The 12,122-nt window shown below is 44.0% G+C and overlaps 1 protein-coding gene across 6 annotated transcripts in view; it reads right to left on the bottom strand.

Moving 5' to 3' along the window:
• rnf220a (ring finger protein 220a) overlaps window positions 1-12,122 on the bottom strand; it is a 156,898-nt gene that overhangs the window by 25,484 nt on the left and 119,292 nt on the right. For 4 of the 6 annotated variants that reach the window (XM_070845166.1, XM_070845167.1, XM_070845168.1 and 1 more), the window contains 3 exons: window positions 7,465-7,513; window positions 3,830-3,925; window positions 1,169-1,211 (listed from right to left, as the gene is read on the bottom strand). In XM_070845166.1, coding sequence (XP_070701267.1) covers window positions 1,169-1,211; window positions 3,830-3,925; window positions 7,465-7,513 — 188 coding nt within the window. Of the gene's footprint in view, window positions 1-1,168; window positions 1,212-1,365; window positions 1,580-3,829; window positions 3,926-7,464; window positions 7,514-12,122 lie in introns of those variants that run through there. The other 2 variants (XM_070845170.1, XM_070845171.1) reach the window with 1 other exon arrangement.

Here is a 12,122-nt window from a genome sequence, read left to right as displayed (position 1 = left end):
GGGAGGAAGAGGAGGACGGCGTGAGGCTGTACGCCATAACTGCAGGGGAAGACGACGGAGGGAGCGAGGCTGGCAGGGTTAAAGAGGGAAACAGCCTCCTCCTCATCTTCGCCGATTCTCCCCTGACGTTAATCGAGGGGAGCGTTGTTAAATAGGGAAGGGAAAGGGCTGCTAATTAGGTCCGGCAGGGATCTCTGCCCCCCCTCAGCCGTTATAACCCCCATGAGAATGATTCCTGGTTCCACATGAGGGCAGAAAGAAAGTAATGGAGGGCACAGTTTAAACTAAGTCTTCACTGGCTCTCACCGAAAAAGGCTGAGTTATCCCAGCGTCGTCTGAATGTCTGACTGTGGTCAGCGTCAGCTGCCACAGACACAAATACATCGATCTCTGTTCAACTGCAACAGCTGATGTGCTGATTAGAAAAGCCAGCGAGAGGAGGCCTCATCTCAGAGCTTCCTGTTTGTGTCTGAAGCTATACGATCACATTCAACCCAGAAAAAAAAAAAAAACCTGGAAGTGGTTTAACAACACTTAATGCCACTTTGTACTGTGTATTACCACTTTTTTTTTCCAAACACAAACATTAAGAAATATTCTGTCTGCTGCAGAATAGCAAAGATCTTTAGCCTGCCTCCCAAACTGAGCTGATCCATAAAATAAAAAAAAAAAAGAGATGAGAAAAGCTGAAAATGGCAACTGCCCATGTTTTACAGTAGTTATATTCCAGTAGTATATTTGGGGGACGGGTTAGAAATCTATTTTGTTCGTGCAACAAATAGAGAATATTTCAGATGTGGTGCTTTGGAGGAGTCAGTAGGAGCCACAGGTGCCTCCACCCCACACAGGTAACATTATACATCATGGATCTCAGCACCTTCATCATTTATTGTATGTTTTTAGAAGCAGAGTTTCTGTATCAGTTTTGCGTGAAACTTCTTCATTCATAAAATGTCATAAAAGTTTTCTATAATAATTCATATTCCTCAGTTTTCCTGACATTCATGTATATTTTTTCTAGAACTTCCATGACCAAAAACAAGATGGAGGACAGTCCTAAACTTTTAATTCCTTCACTTATTCTAACTATATTCAATAAAGCCACGTGACGTGTGTTAATAAGCTGTGATTAGTATGGCTCAGGGGAAGCACCTCTGTGTGTACATACCATTCAATCTTGTCTGCCTGTTTGCCCGAACTCGTAAAAATGTCTGCAAACAAGAGGAAAGAAGAGGGAGGACGAACACATTAGACAATAAGCAAACAGTATCATGTGATTTCAGACACAAATGTAACTTTTCAGAAAGAGATTGCTTTGGATGCTGCGGGGTAGTCTGAGACTGTGGGCACTGTAAACAAACCTACATCTCTTTTGTTTTCCACCTCCTCCATGACTGTCAGGGCTCACACACAACTCATTGTGGAGCCGCTAAAACTGGCAGCAGCGGGCCACGGGGCCGTGCCTCCAGACGCTGCTCATCACCGCTAACCGACGCTCGTGTCTACCATAACACACGGATGGAGAAGGATTGAAAGTGGCGCCCGCATCGGCAGATTCTGATCATGTCCGACGCCATGTTGGCTTGTTTTGATCACGTGATCGCGCTGGAGACGGAAGTGTGGAAACGTCACACGCTGTTCCGGATCTCGGCCGCTAGGGGGAAGCAACGGGTCTGCTATTAATTAATGGGGCCTGGTGTTTTCCGTGGAGGGTGGACTGGATGTTGTACTGCTTAAACTACTATCTATAAGGGGCTCTTCATTTTACAATTTCGTGGCTGTTATAAAAATCAAACCTGAGTTTTTATGCAACTGTCAGTGGTGGAAGAGCTAGTCTGATTATTTACTGAAGTAAAAGTGCTAAAACAAAATTGTAAGAGGGCTCAATTTTAGTGCAGTCAAAATCCTACTTAATGAAAAGTACATTATTAGACCATTACACTTATAGAAGGAGTGTGGGATGATAAATGAGGTAGGAAGGAAGAAAAACAAAGCTACTGCTACCCAAATTTGTATTCCTAGCCTGGACTATTTTCTGATTGTACCGAATGCTGAATTAAAGTCACCCAGATACGCTGTCACATATATATATATTGCACAATGTTTGTATTGTGTCTTGTGTGTTTTTATCTATTTATTTCGGAGCTTGTCAAAGACGAATTTCTGTTACTTGTGACAGACAATAAAGGTTATCTTATCGTAATCTTATCTTATTGAATGTCACAAGGGGCCCCAACAAGGATCTGATTGTAGGATGCAGTACAAAGTACAGTATTCCCCCCAGGCCTACAGTGGGCTGTAAGTATAGAGCATTGTATAAAGTGTGTGAAAATCCCTCAGTACAATACTTGAGTGGATGCAGTCGGTTAGTTTCCACCGCTGGCAACTGCGGCATACAATGAATTCACACATTTATCTATATGAAAGTGGAACATTTGGGGTCTTGGTTAGTTCAGGATGCCTGGGGTAAATTCCCTGCATCATTAAGAATAATGGTCTCATCATTAAAAGTAAAGCATTGGGAAATAAATTAGGTGAGGTCAGATTTCTTTGTCCTCTCCACGTTTCTTGCAGAATGTGCATGTCAGGTCTTCTGGGATTCAAACCCAGAGGCCTGCATGTGAGCGGCTCTGCTGATTAAAGCGCCCCCCAGTCTCAGTTATGGATGCCCCCTCTCTGACACCCCAACAGTGAGCGGGCAGCGGCTCACTCCTCCCACCTCCGGCCCGTCGTCCATCAGCGAGAGCCGACAAGTAGTCAGGACTTCTCCTTCTGTTCTAGTCCTCCATCCGTCTCCTCTCTCCCTCCCTCCCTCTCTCCCCTCCTCTCCCCTTCCCTCCTAGCTGCCACTTGAGTTATAGGCCCACTTGCCTCACATTGTCTCTACTACCGTATCATTATGATACACTCACTGAATGGCTGCGGATAGGTCAGGTTTTTAGAGGAAGAGAATGGTGAGGAGGAAAAGAGCACTGAGATGCACTGATAGACGGAGAGGAGGTGGCAAAGTCTGCCACTAAGCTTCATTTTCAGGGTGGTAGAAAGAGTCACCATTGACTTAATCATTTGTATAATATAAGGTGATTTCAGCAGTTTCACTTAATGAGAAAATCTACTTTATCGCTATAAGGTCTTTATGAGCTGTGTCATCCTGAACGTATGGATGGAACGTCTGCATGGACTTAATAGTTCTTATTTTATGGTGCAAGGGGGGAAACCCACTTAACCCGGAGATACATCACGGCCAGAGGAATTAGCCGAACAAACTTTGATGAATTTAAGAGATAAAAGCAGTCCGGGTGGCTTTAAAGATATCTGAGATTTAAGGAGATTGGCCTGTTGGTCAACTTAACTGCTGATACAGCATAAAAAAAAAACACAATCTACCATAATTCTCTGCTATACTGTTATACATCTGTCATAATTAGGGAAACTCACATTTTGATTCAATACATTATAAAGGTCTTGTGATTTGCTAGCAGTGCTGGGAATGTGCCTTCAGCAGCAAGACACCACCGAGCAAAAGCAAATATATAATATAATACCTGATGAGGTGTGCGTTCTCCAGTTGTAATGGATGATTGTAGTTCTTTTGGTCATTATTGAACATATACCTCATAGCTTATTATTCCTTACTAGTGATACACAGTAGGTCATAATACGGAGCTGAGAGGAGAGCAAAGAGAAGGACAATGATAGAGAAAGTGAACTGGATACTGTCGTGGAGAAGTGACCTCAGGGATAAAGAATGGTGTCCAACTGGGCTGACTGTGTAACCCTTCTGTGTGTGTGTGTGTGTGTGTGTGTGTGTGTGTGCGCGCAGTGTGACCTGGTATCTGTCGGAGTGGTGGACGTCGTCAGAGGACAGGGGCGAGACCACGGGAGACTCTCCCTCGCGCTTGATGTGCACCGACAACAGCATTGACTGGAGAGAGAAAACAGAGAGAGAGAGAGAGACTGAGAAAATGTCTTTTCTATGCAGATGATGCTGTTACATTATCACCTCCGCAGCAACGATTACAGGAGAATCTGAATCTGTCAAGTGAGAATCTGTTCTCACTTGACAGTTGCTGCAATGGAATAATCAATAAACATGGACATGGCAAACGACAAGGAAAAATAAATAAACTTTGACCAAAGGAAAGCAGATCCTGGTTTCACTGTTGGAGAGAGACATTCGCCTTCGCTTGGCTTGACAATAAGATCATTTGAATCATTTAACGTGTCCAGAAGGCCACACACGAGCTCAATGCAACAGGCACAAAAGGCTGCATCTTTGGCTGCTGAAGTGTTGAAGCTGTGGCTGAAGTGGGAATCAGCATCCAAACAGCAAGAGACTAATGGCTAAAATGGAAGTGCTAAAGGAAGCTGAAGCGTAAGCACCGAACGTTGTAAGGTTCAGCTGAAATTTGTGTGCTGAAAGAAGTTGAAGTGTCAAGCGATGTGTTGGCGTTGTGTGAATCCCGAAAGAGCAAATTGTTTGTGAACAGTGTAAGTTCGCGGTAGCTGGACGAGCTGAAGACGTTTTCCTCCTGGTTGTTCAAAGGTTTTCGAGGAGTAAATGATAAAAGCAGTTGAAGAGTGAAAGATGAGAACATGCAAGTTCTGAGTTGAAAGTAAAATTCCTAAAACAAAACAGACTTTTGGTAAAAAAAAAAAAACTCCATTAAAATGAAAGTAAAAGATTTCTTGACCTTGTGTGTATCAAAGAAATACATATCAAAATGTAAAATAACCTAATTTCTAAAATGTTAAGTCGATTTCTGTATTACAACAGATCTCCTTAACAGTTAAACACAGGAATGGGGAATCTGTTACCCTTGAGGAATTTCTAGAGTGTTATTGCCACAGATGCTGCGAGCGACACGTCATTGCTGATGACTGTAACCTGGCTGACTTTGTCTATAAAGTCCCTTCCGCTGATTAGAGTTAATGTTTATGGGACGTTAAGAGGAGTTAGGGAAGAACGAGTGATGGAGAAGAGAGGGAGGAGAGGAGGAGGAAGGGTAAACATCTGAAAAGGAGGAGCGTAACTGCCTGACATTACGGGACACTGCCTGTCCATAAATCTGTCTCACAGCGCTCGGCGCGCGCACACACACACACACACACACACACACTCTTTCTGTCACACACACACACACACACACACACACACACACACACACACACACACACACACACACACACACACACATATTAAATGATATCCTCTTCTAACCCACTCTGTGGCAAAGACAATCCAGGGAATTCCTCAAGTGAACGAAGAACAGGCAGATAATGATGTGAAAGAAAGAGAAGAAGGGAACAAAAGTGGAGCAACATCACTTTTTTTTTTCCTTTTTTTTTTTTTTTTTTACAAGGCTTAGTCCTGACAGAGCTCTAGCTGTGTGTGTGTGTGTGTGTGTGTGCTTCTATTTTCATGTGTGCCCGTGCTGCTGCTGCTGCTTTTTTCCCTTCTTTTACAAGGCAGCTATGAAATATTTGTATTTACAGTCGTCTCCTATTAATCAAGTGGAAAGGGGCAGAGCAGAGGCTTAAGTGCTCGACAGCAGTAATCTAATAATAATATGTGAGAAATGACCAACCTCCAGTGCTGCCACAGTAAATTGGACATTATGCATGATGCTTTTATGCCTCTGTGTGAGTGTGTGTGTGCGTGTGGTCTTTTTTTTTTCTCCGCTTTTATCCAGGTTTAAAAAGGTCAGGAATCATTTACCTGGGGGCGTTCTGGGAATATGCTTAAGTTTTATCATTAGAATGTGACATTTAATGGTATTCTACAAAGATATTATAAATGAAGATTGAAATGTTGATCTTTTAAACCAACCAATTAAATCAACAGGCAAAAAGATCAGCTCCAAATAGGTTGCATTTAGAGCTACATGGATTTACACCTCAAATTTGAACTCTAAAAATGATTAAAGTCTATGGTAAAGTGTGATTTGTGAGGGTGCATTGTGATGAATCTGACCACGTTTAAATCTGTTTTCTATCTGGAAATCAATAAAGAGAAAGAGAAAATGACGTGTGTGTCTAAATCTTTTCACGTGCATGTGGGATGGTGCACTATCCAACAGATATCACATGTTTCCAGCCTAACCCAATCACCTTGTGACCCAGTCACCCACAAAGTGGGCTGCACACCCCATACAGAGGTGTGTTAGGGTTAATCTCCGGTATAACGGGGGCGGGTGGTGCGTAGCGGGGAGGAGACGACAGCAACAGCCTGGCCCTCTCCATTCTCCTCAGCCCGCTGCTGAATACTAAACAACGGCGGTGAGATGCGAAGTCACGGCCGCAGAGGAACGCCGGCGCCCACTCCGGCTCTGTCTGCCTTTCTCAAGTACAAGCCCACCCACGGTGCCGTGAGTGCTGCTCTAAGCCCGGGTCAGCACCCAAAGGTGTGCAGGAATGAAAATGGATCCTCTTCTAATTATTTTAGAGCTCCTGTGTTGCATTCATGTGCATGACGGATGCACTTTTCCCTCCTCTGCTTTCTGCACGGTCTTCAGTTAGAAATGAAGACAAACACGAAGATGATGAAGTGCCTCGTTGCTTTGAGGGGACTTTGGGGAAATATTGGCACAGGTCTTACTAATAATGAAGCTATGTCTACTACTGAGTGGCATGTTTTCAGCCATGTTGGATGATTATATCCCTTCTCTGTCTTTTTCCTGTATTCTATTAAATCCATTATATAATCAAGCCCACCCACATCTCCTACAGCTTATTCAAAGACCTCTGAAATCAGGGATGGATTTTTCCATTAAAACGATCATATCAAGGTTATAGAAAAGTCTCTTTTTTTTTTTTCTTTTAACGTTTCTTATTCTGGCAGCCAGTGATGTGTTCAGATGAGCTGGTGGATGCAGACACTACGAGGTCTGTGACGATAATATGCGATGAATATGTCTTCCTACAGTTTGACGCTCGTCTGTCTTTTTCCTCTCTTTTTTCCTTCCTTCTCTGTCTGTCTGCATCTCAGTCTCTCTAATTGGAACAATCACAGTACAGTGCCTCTTGGCTCTGCTGCCTGTTGGACCACAGGAGACTGGTACTTCTGTGTGTGTGTGTGTGTGTGTGTGTGTGTGATATAAGGCAGAGGCCTACAGCACAGCTGATTAGTGCAGCAGAGAGGAACAGAGGCATCGGGGTAACAGCTCTGAGAGATGGACAGTAAAGAACTACACCACATATGGTTTTAAATCCAACCGGGTCTATTATGCTCTAATTTTCAATCATTTAAAACCTTCCTTCCTCCTTCTATCAATGTGAAGAAAAAGGTTTTGATGTATCACTTCTTTCTGGCAACATTTTTTTTTGTGCAAAAATGTTAACTCACATTCTAAATATAGGTGAGAAAAGTAAGACATGCTTAATTTCAGCCTGACTGAAAACATCACATTACAAACATGGAGATCGTATTTGATTATAACGTGAAGAAACTGAGGTTCATCTCACCTTGGGGGTTCCTGGAGTGGCTACTCCATCCTTGAGTGAGGGGTTCTTACTGCAGCAGAGAAAGAAGACAAAATAAGAGTTTAGTGAGTTCGTACGTTCTGTATCTGTTTTAATGGTGATTAGAAATATTATTTCAAATGGGACGATTACATCAGGAGATTATTAGCTGGATGCTCTTTACTGAGTAATGAATCATTGTCCAGATTTTCTCATCACACACACACACACACACACACATGTTGGTCACTTGAACTCTGAAATATGTGCAGGACAATCAGCTGACTTGTAAACATTATGGGGTAGAAGGGGAAGGGGGGTGTGTGGATGGATTTTATATTGGAGATGAATGACAGAAAGTCTAAATACATTAACTAGCCTCTTTTCTGCCAATAAAACAGACACACCCAATTCACACGTTACTTTATTCCTGATCTCTTTTTCTGACACTTTTACCGTCTGATTCTTTTCATTTACTCCCCCCTCCTCGTTCGTAATTGATCTGTTGTCCCCTCATTTCACTTTTTATGGCCCTCTCTTCCCTCACCCCCTCCCCCCTCTCTCTGTCTCTCTCTCTATCTCTCTGACTGCGACCCGAGCTCAGAGATAAATTTCTCCGAGCTTCTCGAAGCGTTGCGACAGGCTTGACGTTGACAAAGCGAGACAGGGTTGTCATGTTTGCTTTGAGACCCTGTTAACACTCCAGACCTCCTCGGACACACACACACTGACAGACAGACAGACAGACAGACAGACAGACAGAGGCAAACCATGGGAAGGAATGTGCCTGAGACTGAATTGAGCGCGACCTCTAATCTGACAGCATGCCTTGGTAGACAAGGGATTTCCTTTTTCAATGGATGGATGGGTGGGTAATAAGAATAAGAAGCCTTATTTATATGTCACTTATCTGAGAGAAAAATGTACAAAGTGGTGCACAAGAAGGCATAAGAGCAAGACAAGGACAATATAAGACAGAAATATAATGCATAGCTGCGCAGGGTGGGGAAGGAATGCATGATGAGAGCATTGTGTACTTTTTCCTTATACTTAGAATGCAGTTTTTCATTTCCCTGCATCTGTTACCAGAGCCTGAGAAAATAAATCAGAAAAATGTCAAATGGCTGCAAATCAGGTTAGTGAGCTGTTAGAGTTATTATTGCTATTAGTAGTCATTTCCAGTTTCCATGAGTTCCCACCTGACGTGAACGATTCCTGTATGGCCTGAGATGAGCATCAGTACGTACAGGTGTCTGTGTATGTATGTATTAGATGTCTTTGTGCCCGGTGAACGTGTCGTTACTGTTTCTATGCCGTGTCTGTGCCTGTGGATGTGCATTGTCTTGCTACTGTGTGTCTGGTGTGTGTGTGTGTGTGTGTGGAAACTGAACAGCGGGCCTCACCTGCACCAACAAAGAGATTAAACATGGGTGACACAGTCAAGCTGCTGTGTAATGCAGGGGAATCTGCCAACATGCCCCCCTCCCCGCACCACCAGCCCCTCTTTTCTATCTCTGTCTCTGTCATCTCTCTCTCCTTCTCCCTCTATCTCTCTTTTATTCATTACCTAGAACCTCTGCAGAGGCATCAACAATAACAGCCACCTCTACCTGCTTGTTGACAGTGTCAAACAGCGACAAGAGAAGGAGGGAGAGGGGGAGAGAGGAAGAGAGAGCGAGAGAGGACAGCAGTTGCATGCCTGCCACGACAGGAGAAAATTGCCACAGTGACAGAGGGGGTGATAGAGAGATGAAAGGGAGCGAAAAAAAACAGGGGGGGAAAGAAGAAAAGAGGTAGCAGGAGATGAAATGTGAGGTGAGAGAGGGAGAGACGTGGTGAGGGAGGAAGAGCGGGCAACATAAAGAGAGAGAGAGAGAGAGAGAGAGAGAGAGAGATCGAGCGAGGGAAACATGAAAGACGACAGAAAACGAGAGAAAGAAAAGAGAGGGAGTGACGGGAGAGTCGGTGTGTCGTCGCCTCCTCTCGCAGCTTCACACGTCTGTTTGCCCGGTTCTATGAATTTTTGATGGCGAGGGTTATGGGGCTGGAAATTCCAGCTGCCTGACACGTCAAAGCTGGCGGAGGAGTGTGGAAATGAGCAGCACAGCAAAGCGAAACAAACACACAGACAGACAGACAGACAGACAGACAGACAGACAGACAGGCAGGCAGGCAGTCAGGCAGACAGGCAGGAAAAGTAATGAGGCAAGTGGGCACCTAAAGGAGGGCCAAGAACCTGTGAGATCATGAACGGTACAGCTACAAGGCGTCAGGTGGTGGGTCAAATGCAGCATTCGTTTTTTTGTTTGCCATCTGTGATGAAGGTAAAACAGAGACGGACTTTGTGTCCACTGACTGAAACGAGTCAGGAGATTATAGATCACCAATCAACTAACTGGAAATAATGCCTTTATATTTAGACCATGATTTTAGTTGATAAATATATCTGATGTAATTTAATGCTGTTTCCATGCTGTGATTGTGGTGGACTTACAAGCAAGCAAAGTAAATACGCATCGGATTTAAGGGTAGTTTTAGTATTCATAAAAAAGAACCAATTGTACAGTCTTTCAAAATAAAAGTGAAAGTAAAAGCTGAAATCAGTGTTTCTTTGCTGTGTGCTGCCTTGCTTTTATCCAAGGTTAAAGGGACACTCCAGTCATTTTGTCATTTAGCATTACACTTCAATAAAGTTGGGGGACCTGCGAGAGGCAGATTAACAGGAAGAAAAAACTCACTGCTCCCTATATCAAACCAAAAATGTCTGGATGTAGAGGTCCAGGACTCCTGTAGACTGATGTTATATTCATTTGCACTACTTTGCATTACTCACATTCCTTTGTCACTATAGTTAGGAATCATTGTAGGCTTCATTTGAGATGTTACTTGTTTTTGTGATTCCAGAAAACCTTCTGAATAAGATCAAGGATTTTTGTGGTTTCCCTTTAATTGCTGCTCATTGTCTGATGTTGTGATCTGTAGCTACTTATACCTAAAGCCTGCCAGCTGTCTGAAGCTGTGCAGAGCAGCCCAGAAGAAGTTCTAAAACAGCCAGATCATGTCAGCTACTCTTACTCTTACTGTGGACCAGTCTCTGAATTGGACTGATCAGTAATTCAGAGGCGGTGACACTTCCCTTTCTCCCCACCTGGTTAAATCTGCATCAGTCCTGCACGAGTAGGGATCGAGTTTGACTGACAGCTAGCGGTGGCCTCTGCCCCTCCCACCTCTGCTCCCCACCAAAGGAAGACAGAAGGAGAGAGAGGACGATGAATAAGTCCTTTTTCAGAGGCAGTTTGGTGGAATGGATGGAAGGAGGAATGGAGGGATGATGCTGACCTCAAGACGCTGATTGCTTTTTGCCTTTTGTGTCGTCTGCTACAGAAGTGGGTGCTCGCTCTCGTGGAGGCAAATTGATTATGGAGGAGGAGGAGGAAGAGGAGGAGTAGGGGTATGAAGTGGAGGGGATGATGGGGTATGTAGATTACTTTGCCACCTGACATGTACAGGGCACCACAGATTTGCATGTGTTCAGCCGTGTGTGTTTGTGATTTCCAGGTCCATACATGAAAAACTGTGGCCCATGAACTGGTGACAGTGCTCACAGTCACAAGAGAGGACGGGTTGGCATGCTTACATGCACACACACACACACACACACACACACACACATATGCACACGCGCACACACATGCACAAGATGGAAGAAGAAACGGAAAACAAATAAAAACACACAGAATAACAGATATCTATAGAGGAGACCAGTCAGATATGGGACACACACATTTTTCATACCACCATACTAAAGCGCGCACACACACACACACACACACACACACCTCGTTTCCATACCCACAGATCCTTCATTCAGCAAGCGCTGGTCATCATTAAAGGCAGATTTACTACAAATTGGACCAAATTCCCACTGTCACTTTCAATGATGGCTGCTACCATGCAGAGAGCCGGGGAGAGGGAGAGACAGTGCGTGTGTGTGCGCACATGAGTGTGTGATATAGAATGAGGTTGGTTTTGAGATACAACACGTACACACACACACACACACACACAGACTATTTCTGCTTTCATTTTATCTCCTGCTTCCGCCCCCTCTGACACGCACATGCATACAAAGTCAGAGTGACACATTTATTTTATGTTTGCGTCTGTGTAAAGGCACATTTCAATCAAAATATCTTAAAATGTGATCCTTTGCATCCGTCTCTGCTTTCTCCTCTGTTGACCTCGCGGCGTGTGCATGTGTAGGATGGATTAATGGCGAGTAGCTAAATCAGCCAGCCGTGACGTTAGCCACCATCCTATCTCCCACCCGGGGATGACGCTATTTCCTTAAATAACCGCACGTGTGTGTGTGTGTGTGTGAATGTATGTGTGTGTGCGTGCATAATGTGGATTGTGAGCTTGCCCAGGCTAACACAGTGTCTCAGACCCACAGAGGGAAGGGCAGGCTACAAACCTTCATTACTTATTGAAACACACACCTCATCATATCAGACAATGATGGATGGATGACCCACACTCAGCTCTCATGTATTTATCTCAAGATCCACATCTTTCCCCCAGAACTTTCAGCCACATCTCCTGGTCTTCAGCAAAGGATGGGGAGTGCTCAGTTGTCATGGAGATAGTTTAGTTATGGGTTT

Source organism: Pempheris klunzingeri, chromosome 15 (genome assembly GCF_042242105.1).
Source record: "Pempheris klunzingeri isolate RE-2024b chromosome 15, fPemKlu1.hap1, whole genome shotgun sequence".
Classification (NCBI taxonomy): domain Eukaryota; kingdom Metazoa; phylum Chordata; class Actinopteri; order Acropomatiformes; family Pempheridae; genus Pempheris; species Pempheris klunzingeri.
Note: the sequence above shows the minus strand (reverse complement) of the source record. Positions and strands in the feature narration are given on the sequence as shown.